At 42.4% G+C, this 26,812-nt stretch overlaps 1 protein-coding gene across 4 annotated transcripts; it reads right to left on the bottom strand.

The window, feature by feature from the left end:
• Positions 1-700: 700 nt before the first annotated feature.
• Positions 701-26,288, bottom strand: sil1 (SIL1 nucleotide exchange factor). Of its 4 annotated transcripts, none has more exons than XM_063053668.1 (10): positions 26,251-26,288; positions 24,198-24,302; positions 19,913-20,048; positions 18,787-18,907; positions 17,648-17,747; positions 9,947-10,138; positions 9,743-9,864; positions 7,986-8,082; positions 2,562-2,726; positions 701-2,238 (listed from the first exon to the last, which is right to left on the bottom strand). In XM_063053668.1, exons 2-10 carry the CDS (start codon positions 24,282-24,284, stop codon positions 1,885-1,887), a joined length of 1,374 nt encoding a protein of 457 aa, XP_062909738.1. In that variant the 5' UTR covers positions 24,285-24,302; positions 26,251-26,288; the 3' UTR covers positions 701-1,884. The 4 variants fall into 4 exon arrangements, with proteins under 4 accessions (XP_062909738.1, XP_062909737.1, XP_062909736.1 ...); XM_063053667.1 differs by having other exon boundaries at positions 739-2,238; positions 26,192-26,275; XM_063053666.1 differs by lacking the exon at positions 26,251-26,288 and adding an exon at positions 26,192-26,219 and having other exon boundaries at positions 745-2,238; positions 19,913-20,051; positions 24,198-24,329.
• Positions 26,289-26,812: the final 524 nt, after the last annotated feature.

Raw genomic sequence — 26,812 nt, 5'->3', positions numbered from 1 at the left:
TGGAGGGACCAATTCATCAAGCACGTTTGCTTCATCTGCCGCAAAAGGTAAGATTGCTCATTTCAATTCGGCTTCCCATTCCCATGTCCTGATGAAAGGTCTCAGCCCCAAGCTTTGACTGCTTACTGCCCTCCATAGATGCTGGCTGACTTGCTGAATCATTTTACAAGTGGACAGGGAACGAAAGGCAGTGCTGTTCGCTATTGCCATAGGCTTATTGTAGAAAAAAATAATTTAAGCATATAAAATTCTTGAAAATAAGTGGACATTGAATTCAGCTTCGATATAGGTACAACCAAGTTATCAGAGCTCCAGCCGGACAGTGGTGTAGTGGCATCAGCACCAGACTTCGAGGCGAATGGTCCCGGGTTCAAATCCGGCCGGCTCCTTGCACACTTTCTACCCTCTGGGTTGAGCATCGAGCTAGCGGGCGACCTCATAAAAAACAGACAATGCAAAAGAAACAGTAAGTTTGCCACTCGATGCACCACAAGGCGCAGAGAGGAACAACAACAATCAGAGCTCCTTCTGCGTACCACAGGTATATGAAGTCACTGGGGCATATCGAAAGGACTCGTGCTTTGTGGCAAATACGGTCAGTCATAGAAAAGTACAGCTCAGAAACAGGCCTCTTGGCCAATCTGGTATATGCTGAACCATTTAAACCGCCTACTTCCATCGATTGCTAATGTGAAGTTAGATGACTGGCTAGTTTTGAATTTTGGTATGTTGTATCGATCAAGAACCATATTAATCTTTTATAAAGCGAAAAAACAAAAGTCAGACACAAAACATTGCTTGTCTGGCCACAGATGCTGCCTGACCTGCCAAGCACCTCTTTTATTTCATTTCAGATTTCCAATATCTGAAGATTTAAAAAAAATTTACCAGATAGCAGTTCACCCCCCCCCCAAAAAAAATCACTATAGCAATATTGTTTGGGTAGAAACCCTTTGCAGGATTCAGAAGGAAGCGAGAAGAGATCAGAATAAAAGGTGGTGGGAGGGGAAGAAGCCTAGCTGGAAGGTGATCGATGAAGCCAAGTGGGTAGGAAGATCAAGGGCTGGAGAAGAGAGTGATATGAGAGTGAACAATAGGAGAAGGGACCAGGGGGAATGATAGGCAGGTGAGAACTAGTCAAAGATCCATGTTAGAGTAGTTATGAAGCACTGCATGTGAAACTGTTTATCACATTCAAATTTATTTGGTGTGCATCAAAAAATTGGGAAGATGCTGCTTCTGATTTCATACAACCATTGAAAATGGAGGAAAAGAGGGGTTTTCAATAGCATGGCATTTAAAATAAACTTGTTAAAAGTGATTAAAAAACTATTGCCCTTTAAAATTGCATAAGTTACTGATCTTCAAAAAAAAAACCCATTGTCAAACACCATTTTCCTAGGCGACAATAAGACACGAATACACCATTAATTATTGTATTAGTCTCTTGTCAGTTTTTAAACTGAGCAAAAGCAGGACTTCAGCAACCCTAACAAACCAATGTACTTCATATGAACAATACAGATGTAATGAGAAACACAGAATTTATATCTGATGTGAAGTACTACTGCCAATTCCATAAATAAATATTATCTTGAGAATAGAAAATCGTAATCAGAATTTAAAGTGAGGTAAACAGCTTCAGAGTAAGATGGCACTAAGGAATTGTCAAATACATAATTTACTCATGTATAACTTATACATTAGACTCAAAGCCAAGTTCACAGGCAATAAATAAACCTGACTATATGAAGGCACATTAGTACAACCTAAATAGTATCCAATGTTCACTTTTATCTCAAATTCGTGAAGCAAAATCATTCAGAATATTGCCACAATAGTTTTTGTTTGAAGAATTCAAGGTGGAAGTATTTCTGATACTGCTCATCCCAGTTTTTCAATGATGCCATTGACAGAGTTCAAAAGACCTAGGAAGTAACCATCTTGCTCCCCTTCTCTCTGCTCTTCAGCAGCCAGCTTCTGGTACTCTGATTGGAGCATGACCAGTAAGACATTCAGGTCCTGCAAAGCCTGGTACTCATTCCTGCAGGCAGCCATCATAAGACTCATTGTCGTTAACACCTTCTCTCTCGTGTCATGTTCAGTCGATGTCAGGAGCTTTGGAACCAGTGCACACCAGCCGTGTTCCAGCATGAGTCGCAGCAAGTTAATCTCCTCATATTGACGATATTTCTCCTTGTTCTGTGCAGCACTGTTTTTCTCTTCTTGGATGAGCTTCTGTGAATAACCAAAAAGCACTCAGTAATATAATTTCCAGCTAATATCCAAATTTCTGAATCTACTGCTTTACGACCTCCAGCATTAACCAGCTACCCTTGGTGTGTTAGCTTTGCTTTAGAACCACTGGGTAAACATCTGCCCAACATCTACAATCCTGCTATCCATAGTTATGATACCATAACTTGCAGAGAAGCAAAAAATATTGTGTGAAAACAACAGCCACAATAAAGATGGCATGCTAACTGTAGACAACATGGTCTGAATACAATATTTGTAAAAGTAATTCACACCCAAGTCCTTGTTCGGGACTATATCCTCACCTTCTCCATGACCAAGTCATATAGCAGAGTCATCACTCGAACATGCATGGACTCCGTTCCCCTTGCCTGAAAAAGTTGCCGCAGTACTTGAAGGCCGCCAAGTTTTAAAAACTGTTGTTGTGCAAAGGGAAAGTGCCGTAATAATGATGCCAATGCAAAGAGAGCCTGAAAAACAAGAGTGAAGAATCAATGGGAATATGACCAACAACACAGCATTTAACAATACAATATGCTCACATCTCATTTCTCATAGATTACAGTCTTCAAGTTCAATTCTCATTCAACCTGACACGAATACCCATGAATACAGCCAAATGAAAGTGTTCACCCGAGACCAAGGTACAAAACTCCATACCAATAGTCATACACAGTCCCTGAGTGACGTCCTATAAATTGATGGTGCACGGGTGTTATCAGCAAGAACAAGCAGTTCTCAGTAGTCCACTGAAGAACACACGCACGATGCAGTCCGGCTTGCCAGTCCACTAATTGAACATTAAATGGCAGCACAAACAGGAGGGGCCAGCCTCCAACCCAGTAAGGATGCTGTGCCACACCACCTCCAGTATCGCCTCTCTTGGACTGCTGCAACAGGCAAGCCCACGGCTTGAGGCCTAGTCCTCGCTACAACTGAGGACATGCAGCTCCCCTGCTATCCGTCTCGCCAATAAACAAGGAAAACAAACTTGGAGCATTTTATATTATCAAATGTCCAATAGGGTCTTGCAATCACAAGAGAAACATCCAAGACAATCACTTGCAGTTAGACTACACCTTGCCATTATGCACTGACTCTGATGCCTTCCAGTAGCAGGTAGTAACGTGGTCTGCACCAAATCCAGCTCCTCCGCCAACGAGCAACTCGCTGATGGGGTAGACTTGCAATACCCGAAGATCTTCATGTCCATAGCTCTTTACTTAAAGATCACACGCCAAAAGATTTGCCTTTCATGAACAACGTGTCACTAAGCTAAATCTCAGCTTTTAAAGTGTTTTCCATTGAAGGGGACTCCAAGAACCAAATGAATGAAAAGGCAAAACTCCTCAAGCAGTGTTTGATTTTGCAAACATTCTCCGGATGAAAAGAATTCTTCTACGGACCTCTCCTGAGCCCATCCCCTACTGTCTTCAGTACTTGCGCCGGGGGGGAGGGGGGGCAGTTTCTTAACTGGCATGCCTCTAGAAATGTTCAAAACTACGAGTCTTGCACCAGCCCATCCGGCTTCTGTTCATAACTAAAAACACTCCAACCCAAGCTTCACTCTGCTTCTTTTAAAATGCAATCACATCCTTCCCGGGGTGAGACATCCAGAACCCCACATAACATTCCAGTTGGCGCCTGAGAAGGTTTTATAAAGTTGCACAAAAACTTTCTTGTTCTTTTACTCTGCACGTTGGCTACTAGACCAGTGGTCCCCAACCACCGGGCCGCGGAGCATGCACTACCAGGCCGCGAGGAAGCGTATGATTTGGCGATATGAGTCAGCTGCACCTTTCCTCATTCCCTGTCACAGCCACTGATCAGCCATTACGCATGCAAGGTCATGACCCGTCGTCATCCGTGTCAGGGTGGGAAGGAGATCAACTCCACAAGCTTGCAAATGACGACGGGCTGAAAAGTATGTTTGACATAACATCTCTGTCAGCATTTTGGATCAAAGTCAAGGCTAAATATCCTGAGATAGCCACGAAAGCACTGAAAACATTGCTTCCATTTCCAACATTTTTCTGCAAAGCAGAGTTTTCTGCAACGAATGCAACGAAAACTAAACTGCGGAATAGACTGGACATAGGGAACCCCCTTCGAGTATCGCTGTCTCCCATCACCCCTCGATAGGACCGTCTGGTTGCAGGGAAACAAGCCCAGGGCTCCCACTGATACAGCGATATTGGTGTGTTGCAATGATTTTATATATATTCATACGGGGAAAATATGTGCTGTGCATTTAATATCCAAATGTTACTTAAAATGTTATGAAGCTATTGACTTATAAGTGACCTATATAACCGTATAACAGTTACAGCACAGAAACAGGCTATATCGGCCCTTCTAGTCCGTGCCAAACGCTACTCTCACCTAGTCCTGCCGACCTGCACTCAGCCCATAACCCTCCATTCCTTTCCTGTCCATATACCTATCCAATTTTTCTTTAAATGATCATATCAAACCTGCTTCTGCCACTTCTACTGGAAGTTCGTTCAACACTTACTTCAAGCTCCCCTGATAATTGACTTATCATTATATTCATGCAAGGAAAATATGCGCTGTGTGTTTAATATTAAATTTGTTAGATAAACCCTTTTAGAAACAAAATTGAGTGTATTACCCACTTATCACCTATATTCCGGTGGTGATTAACACCCACCCCCACAAACAGAATCGCCAAAAAGGATTTGCTTGGGGCGGGGGGGGGGGTAATCGGCAGGTCACGACGCGCATGCGCATTGGTGCACGCGCAAGGCTAAAGCTTCATGGTCATTGTCATTGTAGTCTTTTGGGTAAACAACGCATTTGACTTCTACTCTTGTCCGTTGGCGACCTTACCCCGCCCTTGGTCGGCTGGTCCGCAAGAATATTGTCAATATTAAACCGGTCCGCAGTGCAAAAAAGGTTGGGCTAATTTTGGATCTAATTTGTCTTGGATCACTTGTTTTTCTTTTCCCAGATCATTCTTCTGTTTGGGATGCTGTTTATTGTACTAGAGGCAAGTATCCAATTTGGCTTCTTCACCAGTTTATCTACCTGTGCTGCCACCTACAGCAATCTTTGAATTATTACATTGAGGTCTGTTCCTCAATGCTCTTGAGGGCCTTATTATTTGTGATACAGGTGATCCTGAGAGGCAGCTGATCAGGAAACAGAAGTTCTCTTTCAGAATATGCAAATCACTACCCAGATTTGAAATAGAAAAAAAAATTCATTCTCATACAGTTTACGAGCTGTTAATAAGCATTTTATTTTTCATCTTGCATTTGCTGACTTATGTGCAGGTGATGCAGCTTCTTGTCATGAAATAAAGATACAATAAGTATGGTTTCTAGGAATCCAACTCCTGCTCCCCATAATGTGGGCGTCACCTATATATGCCATACTCTTCACCTCCCCAAAGGATTTGTCAGGATTAAATTCCATCTGCCTAATTTTCCTGCTGATGAATATCATTCTGAAGCCTGACTACCCTTTCTATAACACCAGTGTTTTGTCTCATCTGTAATTTGACTAACTGCATTTCCTACATTCACATCGTTAATGCAAGCAGAGTCACCGTGTTACACAATCGGTCACAAGCTTCTAATCACAATAAAAACCCTCAACCATCATCCTATTTCTGAGCTAATTTTGGATCTAATTTGTCTTGGATCACTTGTTTTTTTTCCCCCAGATCATTCTTCTGTTTGGGATGCTGTTTATTGTACAACTGAAGTCCACGTAAACCAGAGCCATACTGCCCTCAGCACTTAACTGGTCAGACAGGAATTTCAAGTGATCAGACTGATCTGATCAATTCCTGCCTTTCCTAGTGTGGATTCACCCTCAGGAATGTTTCCAATAATTTCTCAACTTCACTGACACACAGTGACATAAGCTAGGACCACAGCCTTGTCTTTGGGTTTGGAGACTTGTGTGCCTCAATGACCTGGAGACCCATATTGGCTGGAATCAGGCCTTTATGCTTTGGCTCTTGGTAGGGTCACCCAAGCCAAACAGGTCAAAGGGTTGGCCCCAGCCAAAGATTGGCCCACCAGTCCTCCAGGTTCGGGCATTCAGCACAGGGCTAACAACCCTGACTGCTCAAAAAATTGTTATGGAAACGGCAATGAAGAATCCTTCTACATCTGAGTGTGAGGGCACCCCTGTCTCCACTCAGGACTTGCATGGCAGACAGCAGTGAAAACTGAGAGGAAGCTACTGTCATGATGAAGGAAGCCCTGAACAGCACCAGAAATGGAAGACCTTCATTGCTACCCTGAACTCCTGTGGTGTAATGGGCAGTAAGTACTGACATTAGGTCACCATTCTGCCCATGATTACCCAGTTTATCCCTGCTGTCCTTCTTGAACAAGGGTCAGGGTTACACTTGGCATCCTCCAGTCATCTGACACCTTCACTGTGGCCAATAAAGATTAAAATATCTTCATCAGGGCACCAGATATCCCCTCCCTTGCTTTCCATAGCTGCCTGACAGAGGGCAGGTGTGCTACTCCTGGGTTTGTTATTAATGTGGATTCAGAAAAATTATGTCAGAACTAATGAATTAAATTAGTTTACATAAAAGTAAGCGGATATTTCCTCAAAGTTAATTCATCTAGTAACCCTTCTAAAGGACTAACGCAGTGAAATATTTGACACTTAGTTGATGAGCATGTCATCGGCAAATGGAGGGAAAGAGAGGTGAAAATTGGTATTTTTTTTTTAAACTAGCAGAAGTTGTAGGTGTATGAGCAAATGCTACAGAGAAAGGTTCAGATTATCCAATACTGGGAGGTGTGGGGGTATTCACAGCCTCCTCTTTCTTCTTGTGTTCTTACGAGTACAGGGGGATGAACAGCCAGTTGTCTCCTTTACTAAATTCTAAACTTCAATAACTTGTCCATCAAAATAACCATTATCACACGCTGTAAAACTGACCTATCGAGCAGTCATACTGCTTCAGAGCACATTGCAATATTTAAAGGTATTGTTTGAGAATCAACACTCCCAGAACACACAGGTTCCATTTTTACATTCACAAGCAAGTTGAAAAATCCAAAAAAAAAAATCACTCAACATAATAAGCACACCTGCACAATAGTGTACTGAAAGGCATTAAAAGCACTCAGAATGACAAGAACAATTATGAAAAGTGGAGACAGAAAACTAGTTTTGCCACACCTAGTAACGAATGTATGTCAGCCTTCTGAATTTACTATTAAAGGAGCTCATTCATACATAGGGATGTCCATCAGTCGGGTGTTTGTAACCTGGAGATGGCTTGTATGCACAACATGAGAAACAATTGCACTTCTTAGGAATTACAGATAAAAATGCAAAATCAAATGGCCTAAATAAATGTGTTTTCTAAATATATAGCTTAAAAAATCAGTTTCATGACTTAAAATCTGAGTACGTTACCTTTACCAGTATTCGGCTTTGATCTAGTTACCAAAATAAGGCAGTCTTTCATTACAAATAACTTGATATTTGGGCAATCAGAAAAACACCACAGATACTGAAAATCTGAAATAAAAGCAGAAAATTCTGGAAAAATGCAGGTCAGGTAGATTGTGAAAGAGAAACGTTATGTATTTCAGGATGCTGACGCTGCTTCACCTGGTTATTTTCTCTAGTATTTTCTGCTTTTAAAGCTGCTACTATGGTTCTGGCTACCACTTGGAATTTGCTTCTCCTGCTGGTTCACAGAAAGTTTTACTTTTCATCCATACCTTCTTTTTTACAGGCATAGGATTGTCAGTAGCCAACAGTACTAATAATTTCTGCAAAGTCCCAGCTTCCATTGCTTCAATCTGAACTTTTGGATTTCTAGGGGATAAAGTGATTGTTTAATTTGCAGCAGTATTTCAAACTTTTCCAGAATATTATCTTAGAACTTTACAAACAAGTTATAATCATACACTATAAATCAGTGTTTCCCAATGTGGGCAATGTTGCCTGACCTCCGGAGACAGTGGGAGTTTCTAAGGGGGGGGGTGATAAAGATAAAGGGACAGTGGTGGTGGGGGGGAGGGGACAGAAGAGGTGCTCAGTAACAAGAGGGGGAATCTAAGGCATTACACGCTTAACTTAAGAAATTAATCAAATAAGCATTTGATCCTCAAGTGTCTCCAAATTGATTACAACAGTCACATCTCTTGCTAACCCACTGTTCTCTTAAGACTTTGTTTGAAGCACATTATAGTGGTTAAATGTGACACTTCCGTATTTGGCATACACTGAGAAATCTGGACTGAAGAAAGTGTTATTTTTGGGCTGTTATTGCCATTCACTATTGTAGTACAGTGTTAACTAGAACGATTTCTATACGTTAATCACACAGTGACGCAATTCCTGTGAATTAAGATATGGTGCTCCATGATGTTGTCACAAAATGGTTAGCAACCAGGTCTGAAGTACAGTCTCTTCTAAATATAGGGTAATGAAATAGTTAGCTTGCATACAGAAAGATTCTACAGACAGAAAGAATAACAGCTTGAAAGCTCCACTCTTATTGAAGACAAATAGATAAATAATGGCCAGGACATTACCAAGAACTCATCTGTTCTGCTACAAATGATAATATGGGATCTTTAACTTCCACTGGTTTAATATTCCATTCAAAAGATTGCGTTACTAACAGTGCAGTAGGTTCTATGTACTGATTAAGTCTTCGAGCATCTACTCAGAGCTCTGGAGTGGCACTTGATCCCACAACATGGTGACTCAGGACAATGCACTGCCACAAGTTCCCATTTAAAAACAAACCCAGACGACTATTAAAATTGAAGGGCACCTTAATCAAGAACAATTATTAACATCCACTTTGCCAACATATCTCATGACATCAGGTGAGACAAATGATCATAATAAGATCAAGACTGGAATAATCTTGAGGAGGCTTTTAAAAAGAGTACTTGTTCTCTCTTGCTGGAATTTATTAAAGGTTGCCAATATATTGTCAGCCTTGGCAATGAGGTAAATGTCTAAATAACATCGGGTTATTTCTCTCTTAATCTCTCTTAAAGAGGATGAAATTAATGTTTTGCAATGCCACTTAATTGTGGAGTCCAGTAAGAACTCTACTTGAAAACTGAAATTTAAGATTTTGTACTTCTTATTCGTGCTATTTTCTATACATCAATCCAATCGGTGTCTCTTTCTGTAAATGATTTAATTCCAATTCACCCCATCTCCTTGACCGTTTTTTACTTCATTAGTCCTCAAATCATTGATTTGGGAGATGCACTATATTCACAGAAAGTCCTCAATGCTCCATCGAATTTCAAAAATTAGCTGAGAAATGGAGGGAAGTATAAAACCGCCAAACAAGAGAAGATAGCTTATTAAACACTTTCTTGGTCAGTATTGACAAACTATGTTGAGGTCAGCCTCCATTAATCATAGATTAGACATCAGTGATCACATTTGTTATGCATAGTAGTGAATTCCCCTTTCCCAGCTCAAGGAAAATCAAACAAGTTGTTACCCTGACAACATGGATCCCAAGACAAAGGCAGCATGTTCCCGAATCAAGGGTTCAGTGACATTTAAGGCGTTGATCACAATTTGCAGCCCACCAGTGGATACCAGGTGATTAGCATTGTCCACCTAGGAACAAGGATACAGAAATTATGCCTTACCACCAATTCACAGCAAATACCTGGCTCACGTAACAAAAATCTGCCTGTACCTGATGGACATAATATTCCAGGTCATAAAGAGCTCCAATTTTCTCCTCCAGTGTTGCAATGGTGCTATTAAATTTGCTAATGAGTTTATTGATTATTTCCATATCAGTCTCCATCACCACGTTCATTGCTTCAAAGTCTTTCATCAACTCTTTGATTGGTCGGAAGGTCTTCCTGACCTTCTCCTCATGATCCTGGATGAAAACAAAAGACCAATTTAATCTTTCTGCAGTCTCAAGTTCTGGAATTCTCTCTCTAAACCATCATAAACCTCCAGACATGTGTCCCAAGGTTACTGCTAACTTAGTTTAGATTTCTGTCAAAATTTCTATTATACACTTTATGACTTTGCATTCCTAGCCTCACAAGTACAATACACGATTCTGATATCTACATCGCAAATTATTGGCGGAGAAGGGATTTTGATTTATTACATCTCTTCCATCCAGGAAAGAAAACCTGTCTTTTTGCAGAGATACTTTCGTCAGTCATCATAACTATGTCTACAGTTTTTAAGTAAAGTTCTGTTCAAGTGCAAATCAAGTCTGTTAAACCTGTAGGGACAGCTCAACCAAGCCACCACAGACTATTTTATAACCACATTGTCAATAGGCTCAATGACTTCTGAAAAGGTTAAACCTTGAATTATATTATCCTGTGCATCAGAGGAGACTTCTGAAGAGAGCACATGTCGATATTTTCTATTTTTACCATCCACCATTTGCATGACACATCCCCTGCAAAAGAGTCAACTGAAAATGAATCAAGAAAGGTACTGGACAATACGACAAACAACATACATCAAAGTTGCTGGTGAACGCAGCAGGCCAAGCAGCATCTATAGGAAGAGGCGCAGTCGACGTTTCAGGCCGAGACCCTTCGTCAGGACTAACTGAAGGAAGAGTGAGTAAGGGATTTGAAAGCTGGATGGGGAGGGGGAGATGCAAAATGATAGGAGAAGACAGGAGGGGGAGGGATAGAGCCGAGAGCTGGACAGGTGATAGGCAAAAGGGGATACGAGAGGATCATGGGACAGGAGGCCTAGGGAGAAAGACGGGGGGGGGGGTGACCCAGAGGATGGGCAAGAGGTATATTCAGAGGGACAGAGGGAGAAAAAGGAGAGTGAGAGAAAGAATGTGTGCATAAAAATGAGTAACAGCTGGGGTATGAGGGGGAGGGGGGGCCTAGCGGAAGTTAGAGAAGTCAATGTTCATGCCATCAGGTTGGAGGCTACCCAGACGGAATATAAGGTGTTGTTCCTCCAACCTGAGTGTGGCTTCATCTTTACAGTAGAGGAGGCCGTGGATAGACATGTCAGAATGGGAATGGGATGTGGAATTAAAATGTGTGGCCACTGGGAGATCCTGCTTTCTCTGGCGGACAGAGCGTAGATGTTCAGCAAAGCGGTCTCCCAGTCTGCGTCGGGTCTCACCAATATATAAAAGGCCACATCGGGAGCACCGGACGCAGTATATCACCCCAGTCGACTCACAGGTGAAGTGATGCCTCACCTGGAAGGACTGTTTGGGGCCCTGAATGGTGGTAAGGGAGGAAGTGTAAGGGCATGTGTAGCACTTGTTCCGCTTACACGGATAAGTGCCAGGAGGGAGATCAGTGGGGAGGGATGGGGGGGACGAATGGACAAGGGAGTTGTGTAGGGAGCGATCCCTGCGGAATGCAGAGAGAGGGGGGGAGGGAAAGATGTGCTTAGTGGTGGGATCCCGTTGGAGGTGGCGGATGTTACGGAGAATAATATGTTGGACCCGGAGGCTGGTGGGGTGGTAGGTGAGGACCAGGGGAACCCTATTCCTAGTGGGGTGGTGGGAGGATGGAGTGAGAGCAGATGTACGTGAAATGGAGGAGATGCGTTTAAGAGCAGAGTTGATAGTGGAGGAAGGGAAGCCCCTTTCTTTAAAAAATGAAGACATCTCCCTCGTCCTAGAATGAAAAGCCTCATCCTGAGAGCAGATGCGGCGGAGACGGAGGAATTGCGAGAAGGGGATGGCGTTTTTGCAAGAGACAGGGTGAGAAGAGGAATAGTCCAGATAGCTGTGAGAGTCAGTAGGCTTATAGTAGATATCAGTGGATAAGCTGTCTCCAGAGACAGAGACAGAAAAATCTAGAAAGGGGAGGGAGGTGTCGGAAATAGACCAGGTAAACTTGAGGGCAGGGTGAAAGTTGGAGGCAAAGTTAATAAAGTCAACGAGTTCTGCATGCGTGCAGGAAGCAGCGCCAATGCAGTCGTCGATATAGCGAAGGAAAAGTGGGGGACAGATACCAGAATAGGCACGGAACATAGATTGTTCCACAAACCCAACAAAAAGGCAGGCATAGCTAGGACCCATACGGGTGCCCATAGCTACACCTTTAGTTTGGAGGAAATGGGAGGAGCAAAAGGAGAAATTATTAAGAGTAAGGACTAATTCCGCTAGACGGAGCAGAGTGGTGGTAGAGGGGAACTGATTAGGTCTGGAATCCAAAAAGAAGCGTAGAGCTTTGAGACCTTCCTGATGGGGGATGGAAGTATACAAGGACTGGACATCCATGGTGAAAATAAAGCGGTGGGGGCCAGGGAATTTAAAATCATCGAAAAGTTTAAGAGCGTGAGAAGTGTCACGAACATAGGTCAGAAGGGATTGTTCAATTGTTCAATCCCTTCCGACCTATGTTCGTGACACTTCTCACGCTCTTAAACTTTTCGATGATTTTAAGTTCCCTGGCCCCCACCGCTTTATTTTCACCATGGATGTCCAGTCCTTATATACTTCCATCCCCCATCAGGAAGGTCTCAAAGCTCTACGCTTCTTTTTGGATTCCAGACCTAATCAGTTCCCCTCTACCACCACTCTGCTCCGTCTAGCGGAATTAGTCCTTACTCTTAATAATTTCTCCTTTTGCTCCTCCCATTTCCTCCAAACTAAAGGTGTAGCTATGGGCACCCGTATGGGTCCTAGCTATGCCTGCCTTTTTGTTGGGTTTGTGGAACAATCTATGTTCCGTGCCTATTCTGGTATCTGTCCCCCACTTTTCCTTCGCTATATCGACGACTGCATTGGCGCTGCTTCCTGCACGCATGCAGAACTCGTTGACTTTATTAACTTTGCCTCCAACTTTCACCCTGCCCTCAAGTTTACCTGGTCTATTTCCGACACCTCCCTCCCCTTTCTAGATCTTTCTGTCTCTGTCTCTGGAGACAGCTTATCCACTGATATCTACTATAAGCCTACTGACTCTCACAGCTATCTGGACTATTCCTCTTCTCACCCTGTCTCTTGCAAAAACGCCATCCCCTTCTCACAATTTCTCCGTCTCCGCCGCATCTGCTCTCAGGATGAGGCTTTTCATTCTAGGACGAGGGAGATGTCTTCATTTTTTAAAGAAAGGGGCTTCCCTTCCTCCACTATCAACTCTGCTCTTAAACGCATCTCCTCCATTTCACGTACATCTGCTCTCACTCCATCCTCCCACCACCCCACTAGGAATAGGGTTCCCCTGGTCCTCACCTACCACCCCACCAGCCTCCGGGTCCAACATATTATTCTCCGTAACTTCCGCCACCTCCAACGGGATCCCACCACTAAGCACATCTTTCCCTCCCCCCCTCTCTGCATTCCGTAGGGATCGCTCCCTACACAACTCCCTTGTCCATTCGTCCCCCCCATCCCTCCCCACTGATCTCCCTCCTGGCACTTATCCGTGTAAGCGGAACAAGTGCTACACATGCCCTTACACTTCCTCCCTTACCACCATTCAGGGCCCCAAACAGTCCTTCCAGGTGAGGCATCACTTCACCTGTGAGTCGACTGGGGTGATATACTGTGTCCGGTGCTCCCGATGTGGCCTTTTATATATTGGTGAGACCCGACGCAGACTGGGAGACCGCTTTGCTGAACATCTACGCTCTGTCCGCCAGAGAAAGCTGGATCTCCCAGTGGCCACACATTTTAATTCCACATCCCATTCCCATTCTGACATGTCTATCCACGGCCTCCTCTACTGTAAAGATGAAGCCACACTCAGGTTGGAGGAACAACACCTTATATTCCGTCTGGGTAGCCTCCAACCTGATGGCATGAACATTGACTTCTCTAACTTCCGCTAGGCCCCACCTCCCCCTCATACCCCAGCTGTTACTCATTTTTATGCACACATTCTTTCTCTCACTCTCCTTTTTCTCCCTCTGTCCCTCTGAATATACCTCTTGCCCATCCTCTGGGTCACCCCCCCCGTCTTTCTCCCTAGGCCTCCTGTCCCATGATCCTCTCGTATCCCCTTTTGCCTATCACCTGTCCAGCTCTCGGCTCTATCCCTCCCCCTCCTGTCTTCTCCTATCATTTTGCATCTCCCCCTCCCCCTCCAGCTTTCAAATCCCTTACTCACTCTTCCTTCAGTTAGTCCTGACGAAGGGTCTCGGCCTGAAACGTCGACTGCGCCTCTTCCTATAGATGCTGCTTGGCCTGCTGCGTTCACCAGCAACTTTGATGTATGTTGCTTGAATTTCCAGCATCTGCAGAATTCCTGTTGTTTGTGGACAATACGACAGCAGTGTTTAGGGATGGCATTGGAAAACTCAGACATATCTAGGGTAAAATTCTATTAAATGAAAATGCCACACCCAAGTTTTACAAAGCCTGTCGGTTCCTTGAAATATCCGTGATAAAATGGCCAGTGAGCTAGATTGAATGAAGGCTGAAGAAACTCTTTCAAAGTTTGAGCATATGGGCAAATATCAGTAGTCCCAGTAGCCAAGAAGAAAGAATGGGTCTGTCAGGATCTGTGGTGATTTTAATGTCACCATCAACCCAGTACTGATAGCAGATCAATACCCTCTGCCCAGGATAGAGGAGATCTTTGCAAATCATTCTGGAGGGAAACACTTCGGCAAAGTGGACTGAGCTGAGGACTGCCTCCAGATAGAAATGGAAGAAGAGACCAAAGTGTTTCTTACCATAAACAATCAAAGGGCTTCAATAGGCTTATTTTTGGAGGCACTCAGTGTTACCTGGATGACATAATTGTTACTGATAAGGATGACAAAGACATTTCCAAAATCCCAAGGCAGTGTTAAAAAGATTGTGGGCTCAGAGCACGACACAAGAAGTGTGAATTCTTTAAACCATCACTTTACTGAGGTCACATCATTGACACACAAGGATTACACAAGTATGCTGAGAAAATACAAGCAGTGATGGATGTCCCAAGGCCAAAGGACATGTCACAGTTGCAGTCTGTTTTAAGATTGGGTCAACTACTACAAGTTTCCTGCCAAACCTGGCTACTCATAACCACAGATCGGAAAGAAATGGTAACGGACAAAGCAAATGTAGTGGCTTTCAAAAAGGTAAAGGAAGTGGTGATGGTAAACATTGCATTCACTCATTATGATCCATATCATCCAGTGAAGCTTACCCACAACGTCTTGCCTTATGGTATAGGTGAGGTCATGCCACATGTTATAAGTGATGAAGTGAACGCCCTATAGCCTTTGCATCACATTTTCTTAATGCCATAGACTAAAATTATGCACAGATTGACAAACAGGCCGAGTCTAGTTTGAAGTACAAAACATTTCAACCAGTACTTATATGGGAGAGTGTTTAGACTTGTTACTGATTATCAACCACTAGTGCTCATTTTCAATCCACAGAAGGGGTGTTTCACTAACAACAGCAGCATGAATGCAGAGATGGGCTCTGTTTTTTGGAGCACACAATTACAAGTTCAAATTCAAGAGGACAACTAATCATGGAATGCTGATGGATTGTCCTGTTTATCATGGGAAAAAGAAATAGCTGAGGCATTCACAAAAGAGGATACTCTTCTGGACATATTCTCCCTAATGCAAATCAAAAGTCTCCCAATTATAGCAGAGATGATCAAAAGGGAAACCAGAAAAGACCCCACACTTTCTCAGGTCTATATGTTAACCCAAAATGGCTGTGCAGCAGAAATCTCAGATCCCCCATTTTTACCAGTGCCTGGATGAACTTGCCCTGACGAAGGTTGCCTTATTGGGGGGGGGGGGCAGAATGAGAGATGTTGTACCATCCAAGCTGCAAACTAAAGTGAGTTGGACCCATCCTGACGAAGGGTCTCGGCCTGAAACGTCGACTGTACCTCTTCCTAGAGATGCTGCCTGGCCTGCTGCGTTCACCAGCAACTTTGATGTGTGTTGCGAACTAAAGTGTTGGAGAAGTTACAGTATATGCGGTCTTCTAGGCATGGTCAAAATGAAAGTATTGGCTTGAAGCTCTGTCTGGTGGCCTGGGATGGATCAGCAGATCGAGCAGTTTGCCACGCACTGTTCAGGATGCCAATGCATCCAGAAGACGCCAAGAGCAACGCCTCTCCATCCCTAGGAAAGGCCTGCATTGCTGCGGCAAAGTATTCATCTAGATTTTGCTGGATAACTTATGGGCACAGATTTCTAAGTAGTAGTGGATGTAGCTACAAAGTGGCCAGAAGTGTTCCCAACTGCCTCGACTACAGTTGTGCACAGTGTTGATGTGTTAAAAAGTCTCTTCTCAAGGACGGGTGTTCCAGAACCTTTAGTAAGGGAGGCCCCAGAACGTGAGATTCTTTCACAGCCACAAGTATCACTTGCCAAGCACTTCCTTGCCTGGAAAGCAGGAAAGACGTTATTCCACAAGAGTAAGAAAGCCTTCATAGCCGTTTAAACTTTCTGCTTGAATGAAATAATTTTAAATTTACTATGCTGTGGATGTTTATACAGTAGTTGTATTATATAGTATACTGCATTTACATATGCATACAAGTTGAGATGCATTCTTTATTGAGTTGGAGTTTATAGTTAGGCAAGGAGAGTTTTGTGTGTTTAATATTTTAGCAATATCTGAGTAATATTATAAATATATTGTTAGATTAAACATTCTTTGTTGTTTACATAATGCATTGTGGGTTACATGTAAAAGTACGTAAATGGTGTACATCATTACACTGCCACATCATATGTGCACAGCTTGCTTAAAGTAAAAGTGAAAACTATGACCTGTTCTCCTGGGTCCCATCTTTTTCTTGCAATTAGTTTTATGTTTTGGAGTTACAAACTTTTCAGATTTATACAAGCTCTTTAATGCCCTTTGTCCAATAACCCTACGTATCCCCACTTAGTGAAAAAAAATGACAAATACAAAAGTACAAACAGGGTTAATAATATTTCCAGCAAAACTTATGAATGAAGTAGCAGTTCATGGAAGGAAACGCGACCTCATGGCTGCTATTTAATTCAGCATTTAAATACAAATTGTGTTTCATTCAGAAGTAATTAACATTTTACAGTTTTCCTCCTTAGCAGACTAAGTGCCTTCAAATTAATTACAGGTCATGGGCAGGGCTATGGAAGCTAAATAGTAGACTGGAAATGCAGTGGAAGATCAAATATGAAATATTGCTCAGCACCCTGCTCTCTGATACTCCAGGACAATAAATTTCATGTTTTTGGAAGGCTATTTCACAACATCACATCACTTATGAGCTCCACAGATTTGATATCCTTTTGTAGGAGCACAAAATAAAAAGGTGATTACAACAAAACAGCTTAAGCATGAGATCACAGTTATTCTTGTAACATGCAAAATTACGCAAGTTTCAATAACAAGGCAAGTTATTTCCACCAAGTTCTACAAGCAGCAGACTTTGTTCTTTGACATTCTGGGCAATTCCTTTTGTAAACACATCATTACCTCCTCAATCTCTATGTTGCCTTCTTGTTTCATTAACTTCAGGGCCCTTTTCAGTTCCTTGGCTGTGAAAGATTTGGAGTTTGTATTCACCATTCCCTGCCTAAAAGGGATAAAGTCAAGCAGTGACCAGGAGTCCTAATGAAGTCACCTCATAAAACCAGAGAAATAGTCACATTCAATTCCAGTAATTAATCTGTGTTTAAATATAGAATTTAAGAACAGTGGCATTTGCTGGATGTTCAATTGAATAACATTAAGTTCTGTATTACGTTGGCCTGGACCTGGTGCTTAATTAACCATCAGGTTTCCTGTGTCCTCACATTGTCCAGCCTAAAGATAACAAGTTCTAAAAAACAAGAAAAAAAAATAAGGTCTTTAAATGCTTTGCAAGAAGCACATTTAAAAAGTTAAAATCTATAAGTCTTTCAGCAAATTTGCCACTGAGCAAGATAATTTTCTGTGTAAAATAGTCATTGGAACCTCGTGCCAACCCATGTCCGGTGGGAAATAAGCTCATGTTGAGCTGGTGTCAGGAATCTAAAGAATGAGTGCTCAGACTTGACTTATGTAAAATAATAAAATTGCCACTTGGTCAGTGTGAGATAGCAGTCAAACAATAAATTATGCTGACAAAGGTGGTCATCATCCACAGAGACCCACATACACAGACAGGATTAGACGTAGAGCAATTGCTAGACATATGCACATGACACCCATGTTAAAGGGCCCCTCAGATCTAGAGTTAAAGGATGGGCCCTGACATTGTCAAGGAAGTGTTATCGTGGTAACCAAAAGCCCATTCATTTTTCTCTTCTTATTGTCCGAGAAATATGTTTTAGGGGTGGGGTATTGGGTCTCAATTACAGATGCCCAATGTTTAGAGAAATTGACTCTAAGCTCTTGCCAGAGGTGAGTAACATATATAACCCTTGCTTCCAGCCAATAAAGAGAGGATTGGAAGAGCTTTATAATCAACAACAGTTCCTCCATATACCTCATCTCTAAACATCTTCCAGCAGAAGATTTTCTCAACATCCCATCCACTGGCTAGATTGACAGGGCACAACTGCATGCAAGAGGTCTAGTCAGCATCAGGTTTCAATCTTATATTTGAGGCGATATCTAACACAGGAGGCTACCTTGTTCCTTGTTTCCAGTACTTGAGACCACTATTTCCACTGTCATCATCTGGGATTTTTGCTTCATTTTTCCCAGTCTCCAAGTTTAACCGAACATGTAGACCTGCAGGAATTGGTTGACCTGCAGAGACAAGAAAGCAACAAACATTTTTGTCAAATAACTGGAGAAAGTGAGTGAACAGGATTTACCCGCCGAACTACTGTCGTTCCTTGACTTGATGAAAGAGGCAGAGCAAACAATGAGAGGCATTGATCGTGTGGATAGTCAGAGGCTTTTTCCTAGGGCTGAAATGACTAACACGAAAGGGCACCATTTTAAGGTGCTTGGAAGTAGGAACCGAGGAGATGTCAGGGGTAAGTTTTTTTTTTAAAATGCAGAGAATGGTGAGTGCGTGGAATGGGCTGCCGGCGACGGTGGTGGAGGCGGATATGATAGGTTTTTTTTTTAAAAGCCTCCTGGATAGGTACATGGAGCTTAGAAAAATAGAGGACTATGGGTAACCCTAGGTAATTTCTAAAGTACATGTTTGGCACAGCATTGTGGGCTGAAGGGCCTATATTGTGCTGTAGGTTTTCCATGTTTCTAAACAATGTGCAAATTGTGAGAAGGTGGGTTATGTTCACTCAATTTGAATAAGCCAAGGAACAGATCGTAGACGTCAGCAGAGGGAAATTAGAGGTCCATGAAGGATCAGAAGAGTGTAAGTAGCTTTAAATTCCTGGATGTCACTATCTCAGAAGACCTGCCCTGGATCCATTATAAATATTATTGTAAAGAAAGTATGACAGTGCCTCCAGTTACAACCCTGAAACCATCAGGCTCTTGAACAAAAGGGGATAACTACACTCATTTAAGGACTCTGTTATATTGTCATATGCTATTCTATTCTTTCATGCTCATTATTTATTACCATTTAGCTATATTTGCATTTGCAGAGTTTGTTTGCAGTTTACAGTTACTGATCTATACATTTGCCAAGTCTGCCTGCAGGAAAAGAATCTCAGGGTCATATGTGGTGACGTGTATGTACTCTGATTATACATTTTACTTTGAATTTTGATGGAAACTAACACCACTGCTCCTGACAGACCAGTGTGTCTCTCAGATACACCAAGTAGCTGTTACCTGGTTTAATTGTTTGCCATTCATTAGTTGGGTAAAAGACTTCCATGTCTTCAGGGTCCAGATCATCCTCCACTTGTGCATCCTCTATGTTTCCAGCATTCTCTTCTGTCTGTCCCAGAACCATGAGAGCAGACGCCTTCTAGAAACACATGGATAGAATAATTATCAAAAGCATTAAAAGAACTCTTTAATCTTCCAAGAATTTTATAAAACTTGTTGACCATTACTAAGTTAGCCCAACTAAACCTAGCAACTGTCACTGGATTTCAGAGTTTACAGAAGCATTTTCAAAAGATTCAAAGTACATTTATTATCAAAGTACGTATGCAGTATAGGACCCTGAGATTCATCTTCTCCACAGCCATGAAACAAAGAAAATCATCAACCATCTTGTGCAAATAAAAACAAGTTGTGCAAATGACAACAAGAACACACTCTTGCATTGAATGGATAAGTGGACTTGTGGACTGGGTAACACTTAACTAGTTACATATGTATACTTGCCTTACACTGATCCTGATGCACCCTCAGACTATTGTCTCAATTCAACAACTCCCTGCAAAGTTGGTAGCACTGCCCAAAGACACTGCACCTCCATACAGGAAGATCCAGCACTTCCAAGAGCAACTTCATTGTAGAGAGCAAGTTATGCAAACAGGTGGGCTAGTATATTTTAGAATACGATGGGGACGTATTATTCAGCAGCCTGCCTTTCTTCAAGTCATCAAACTAGAATAAGTGTTAATAAATTCTAGTTGTAAATCATAGCTTCAAAATTTTAAAGTGCACTTAAAAAAAGACATAGCTTTAAATTTCATCTCCAAAGCAACCATTTAACTTTACCACAAATATAATCTACAGTTCAACTGAACAAACAGTTTGAGAAAAGCTGAAATAAAATTCTATTTGTCTTTTTTTTGTGCTGAATTATTTTTTCATGTCTCTTTATCGTAGAAATAGACTCATAGTAATAGAGCATGGAGAAAGGGCCCTTCAGCCCAAATGGCCCATGTCAACCAAGATGCCCAATCCAAGCCCAGGGCTCCCACTGATTCAGCGATATTGGTGCGTTGCAACGATTTTATATATTCATACAGGGAAAATATATGCTGTGCGTTTAATATCCAAATGTTACTTAAAATGTTATGATGCTATTGACTTATAAGTGACCTATATCACCATATAACAATTACAGCACGGAAACAGGCCATCTCAGCCCTTCTAGTCCGTGCCGAACGCTACACTCACCTAGTCCCGCCAACCTGCATTCAGCCCATAACCCTCCATTCCTTTCCTGTCCATATACCCATCCAATTTTCCTTTAAATGATAATATCGAACGGAAGTTCGTTCAACACTTACTTCAAGCTCCCCTGATAATTGACTTATCACTATATTCATGCGAGGAAAATATGCGCTGTGTGTTTAATATTAAATTCGTTAGATAAACCCTTTTCGAAATGAAATTGAGTGCATTAGCCACTTATCACCGCCATTCCGGTTGTGATTAACACACCCACCGCCCTGAACAGAATCGCCAAAAAAGATTTGCAGAGAGAAAAAAAATCGGCAGGTCACGACGCACATGTGCACTGGTGCCCGCGCAAGGCTTCATGGTCATTGTAGTCTTTCTCTGGGTAAACACAACGTATTTGACTACTACTCTTGTCCGTTGGCAACCCTATCCCGCCCGCCCCCCCCCCCCCGGGTCGGCCAGTCCGCAAGAATATTGTCAACATTAAACCGGTCCGCAGTGCAAACAAGGTTGGGGACCCCTGATCTAGCGCTCGGCTATCTCCAGAGGACTGAGAACACAAGCTGCTTTCTGCAGAAGACCAGAGATAGGGCATGGGGTCATGAATGACTCCATTTCAAAGCACTGAGGAAGACAGAAGCATCAAGGTGAATGCGGAGGTGGTCAGCAGTCACTCTCCACAGAGTCGACTGCGGTCTGTAGCCGGGTTGGAGGAGTTCAGACCCAGCACAGCAGTCACTCTTCACGGAAGGACTGGGTTCGTGCAGCCACTCTTCATGATGCTGACAAGAGGATGTTTTCGAAATTGAGAACTATGTGATTACTGGACCGCAGTTTATATTGGTTTCCTTCAGCTTTGTTTTCCTTGTTGTTGATTGGTGGGTGGGCAATATGTTACTTTTTGTGTGAGCGAGGGGTTAGGATTATGGAGTCTGATGTTGTTGTTGCTGTTTATCTATGTGAGTGATCTGTTAGTATTTGTGAGAAAGAGAGAGGGGTTGGGGGTTTGATGCTATTGTCACTGTTTTTTGTGAGGGAAGGAGTTGGGGGTTTGGGCTTTGATATTCCAGCCGCATTTTTTATGTGGGTGAACTGTTATTTTGTTTTTGTGCAGGGAGGGGAGGTTTGGGGTGTGGTAGTTTGTTTCTCTTTCATTTTAGTGGTGGGGGGAAGGGGTTGACATCTTTTTTTTTTCCACAACTCCCATGGGTTTTCTGTATTTCATGGCTATCTGAAGACGACAAATACGAGAATTGTATTGTACATGAACACTTTGACAATAAAGTGAATCCTTGAACTCTATTCTTTAGAGTGTTAAGAGACTGAGGTGATCGTATGAAGTCCTAGACTGTCTAACTTCTGCCTCTAATGCAGACCCAACAACCCATACAAGGGCACCATGACCTTTATACACAACATCTACACATATTCAAAGTCCCGATTTGTGAAGGCCATCATACCAAAAGCCTTCTTCACCACCTTGTCTGCCTGTGACTCCACTTTCAATGAACTATTTACTTGTACTCCAAGGCCTCTCTGCTCTACATTTCTCAGGGCCCTGTTGTTCAATATGAATGTCCGAGCTGAATTTGATTTTCTAAAATCCAAATCCTCACATTTATTCAAAGTAAACTCAATTTGCCATTCCTTGGCCCACTTACTCAGCTGATCAAGATCCCCCGTAAATTTTTTTTTGATAACCTCTTTTATTGTCCAGTATCCCACTTATTTTAGTGTCATCTGCTAACTTACTAACTATACCTTTTATATTCATATCCAGTTTGTAGATATAGAGGGCAAACAACAATGGGCCCAGTACTTACCCGAGGCACACACTAGTCATGGGCTTCCACCCCAGAAACAACCTTCTACTATCATTCTGCTCAAGTCTAATGTGTATCCAATAATTCCAGTTGTCCCTGGATTCCACATGATCCCACCCTTCAGAGCAGCCTCCCATATAGAAGCTCATCAAGAAGGCCTTACTGAAGTTCATAAAAACCATACCGACTGCCCTACACTAATTAACTGTCTTGGTCGCATCATCAAAACAAACTCGATCAAGTTCATAAGACATAATCTCCCACACACAAAACCAAACTATCTCTAATCAACCCCTTTCTTTCTAGGTATATTTAAACCTTATCCCTTATCAGAATCCTCTCCAACAACTTATCCACCACAGCTATGAGATTTACTACAATACAATTCCGAATTTTTTTTCTTTGCTGTACTTTTTAAATGAAGGTGCAATATTTTCTACCCTCCATACTGTTCTTGGACATACTTGGTCAGGCCCTGGAGATTTGTCTCCCTTCACACCTTTTGAGACTTCCAGCACTTTCTTTATCGTGACGCAGTCTATCCCCAAGACCTCTCCATTTACTTTTTCTAGTTCTGAAGTCTTTATCTTCCTTCACAGTAAAAACAGAAGAGAAATATTCCTTAAGAACCTTAAGTTACCTTCTACACAAAGGTGCTCCGTTGGGTCTTTAAGGAGACCTATTCTCCCTCTAGATGCTCGTTTTTTTATTAAATATACATAAAGTCTCTTTAGATTCTTCTTCATCTTTTCTGCCAGTTATCTCACGCCTGCTTTTTGCTCTCCAGTTTTCCTTCTTGGGTACACTTCTTCACCCCTTACACTCCCCCAGGGGTTCACTTGATCCCAGCTGTCTGGACATGATCCATACTTACTTCTCCTTAGACAGAGCCTCAATATCCCTTGTCATTCAGGGTTACCAGCTTTGCCCTTCTGTTACAAGTTTTACATTTTAATGAGTCATCTGCATTGATACAGATTCTATATCTGTCCTGTAAGTACAATCCAATTTATGTGAGCCAAAAATCTATACTATACTCATATACTTGACACACAAAAGCACTTCCTACAAACTCCAGCTTCCAGAGTTTTAACAAGTTTGCTTTTAATTTTCATAATAATTTTTCACAATAATTTTCATTTTAATAGTTTGCTCCAAAGTATACACCCATTGTATCCCATTCTGCAAAAGCCATCCCATCTACTCACCGGCTGTTGGCTAATCTCACTCCAAATGGAAGAGAAGCACTGTGTGGAAATCAGCAGCAACACCAGGTTCAAAGAGAAAACTTCCATTGTCAGAATTCCCACAACCTATAATACAAACACTGTCGTATAATGCTGTGAAAATGTAGATATAGAATACGGAAGCAGTCTTTATTTTCTTGAGATTTAGGAGTTTCAGCTTGTTCCCAAATACTCTAACAAATTTCTACAGATGTACCATGGAAACTATCCTACTGGTTGCTTGTGATCTGGTATGGTGATCAAATGAGTAGGTACCAGAGTAGTGGGTTTTACCCAGTACATTACAGGCACGATCCTCCCTACCATCAGCAGAACTAACAGAAGCACTGCCTTAAGGTGGCAACATCCAAAGATCACCATCATACAGGACATGCCATCTTTTTGCAGCTGCCATCATGCAGGAGGCGCAGGAGCCCAAAGTCCCACACCACCAGGTCAAGAACAGCTGCTTCCCCTCAAATGTTCAGTTCTTGAAACAATCAGCAAAACTCCAATAACTAAGTTAGCAACTCCAAGACCATTTTGCAATCTTCAGGGAGACCTGAAGACTAGAGTACATATTCTTGAAAAAGTTATCTTTTCTTTATGTGATAGCAAGAGGGATCTCCAAATCCAACTCATACCCCAAGTCAAAACAATGTCGCACTGTAGCAGCTTAATCACATTTTCTGAACTGCTACTTCACAAAAGTGCTGGAAGAGTGCTGTATTACACTCACAATCTGTCTAGTCAACTATAGGAGAACTGGAAATCTATGATTTCTACATATCGATGACAGAGTTCAAAGCAAACTAATTTTTCTGTTGGATGGCCAATATTTATCCCTCAAAAAAATCAAAACACTATATAATCACAGTATTTATTGCATTGATTAAGGGATCTTCCTGTACAAAAATGGGCACCCTGTACTCAACATTGCAAGCTGTTGCACTTCAGTTTAACACTATAAAGCTCTGGATTGTTCTGGACTTATGAAGCCCCCACATAACAAGTGGGTTAGGTTCTCAGCAGCGTTTACCACACACCACGATAAAAAAAAATCATGCAGGTCCCACTGCCAACCTCAAAAGCCCCTGATATACCTTCCTTGAAACAGGCAGGCCTACATCAGAGAAGTGTTAAAGGCCGTTTAATTACCCAGTTACACACTTGTTGGAGAACACCTAATCACAGCCTCTCTCACTTGTTCACTTCTTATACCACAGATAGAGTAGAACAGCATAGATAAAGGTCCTTCAGCTCATCGTGTCCATGCCGAAACCGTTTAAACTGCTTACTCTCAACGACCTGCACCTGGACCATAGAACTCCGTGTCCCTACTATTCAACAACCTTATGTTTCTTGCAACAGTCTGCAATCTCTTTACAAATTTGTTCCTCAATCTAAACCTCATCTAAAATGAAGGTTATATTTAACATTTCATTTCTTTACAATTTTGTAAGATCTATACCTTAATCTGGCTAGTTCAGGATCTTTGACAAGATTTGGACATCAGCCTGTTCTCAGCTCCAGCCCACACAACCGCCCCTCCCCCAAAGCCTAACCCACAGTCCAGGATTTTCTCCCTAGCCCATCAATCCTCTATCCAGCAACGTCCTATAATCCATTCTTTCATCACTACCCCTAACACTTTCCCCCATCTCTTCCTCCACACAGAATCTCTACTCTTAGGCCAACCTGCCCCTCTCCACAGCCAACGTTAATTACCCCACACTCATCTTTTATCCCTCTAGAAAAAAAACTCAATACCCATTCCTCTTCCAACATTACCCTCCTTCTCTCCACTTCCAACCCTACACTCACCCCTCATTCATCAGCGACCTGGACCTCTACATCCACCCCTCGTACAACATACCCTCCAGCCCTCGGCAACCTCTATCACTAATCACTCCCAGTTTAAAACCCCTTCTTCCTCGACAACCTCAACCCTTACACCCCTCTCCAGTCTAACTTACCCCTTCACAAGCGACCTCTCCACTCCCGCTCCGACGCCTGCCGAACAGGGAAGCCTTACCTTCCTCTCATGAAACCACGTCGCCCGATACACAGCACCGCTCAACCAATCGGAGCGCTCGCCGCTCGTGACGCAATCGTTTAAAGACGCAGCAGCCGAAGTCACCAAAACTGAACCGAGTGTGGCAAGAAAGATGGGACAGGGAGGGGAAAGGGAGGCATTTATATCAAATACAAAAGAGTGTTGCAGTTACTAGGGTAGGTAATGGAAACAGAAGAGAGGAAATTGTGTGGACTAGATTAAGGCTGGGGCATTGTGCATTAAACAAAACATTGAAAATGATAGGGAAACACCAGACAGGATTGTGTGAGGAATGTCAGGAAGAGGAGTCAGTAGAACATGTAGTTTTGCGTTGCAGGAAGTATGGGATACAGAGAGAGATGATGAGAAATAAATTAGGGGAGTTGGGGATGCAGGAATTCACATTAAAAGGGTTGCTGGGCATGGGTGAGAGAGCACAAGTCCGGGTATTTTTAGCGTTTTTAAGGGGTACAGGGGTTTTTTATAGAATATGACGAATAAACAGGAATAGGATACTAGGATGGTCAAAGATGGGAGGGTA

Source organism: Mobula hypostoma, chromosome 7, assembly GCF_963921235.1.
Source record: "Mobula hypostoma chromosome 7, sMobHyp1.1, whole genome shotgun sequence".
NCBI classification, from domain to species: domain Eukaryota; kingdom Metazoa; phylum Chordata; class Chondrichthyes; order Myliobatiformes; family Myliobatidae; genus Mobula; species Mobula hypostoma.
The sequence above is the reverse complement of the archived record's forward strand: the minus strand, read 5'-3'. Positions and strand labels throughout refer to the sequence as shown.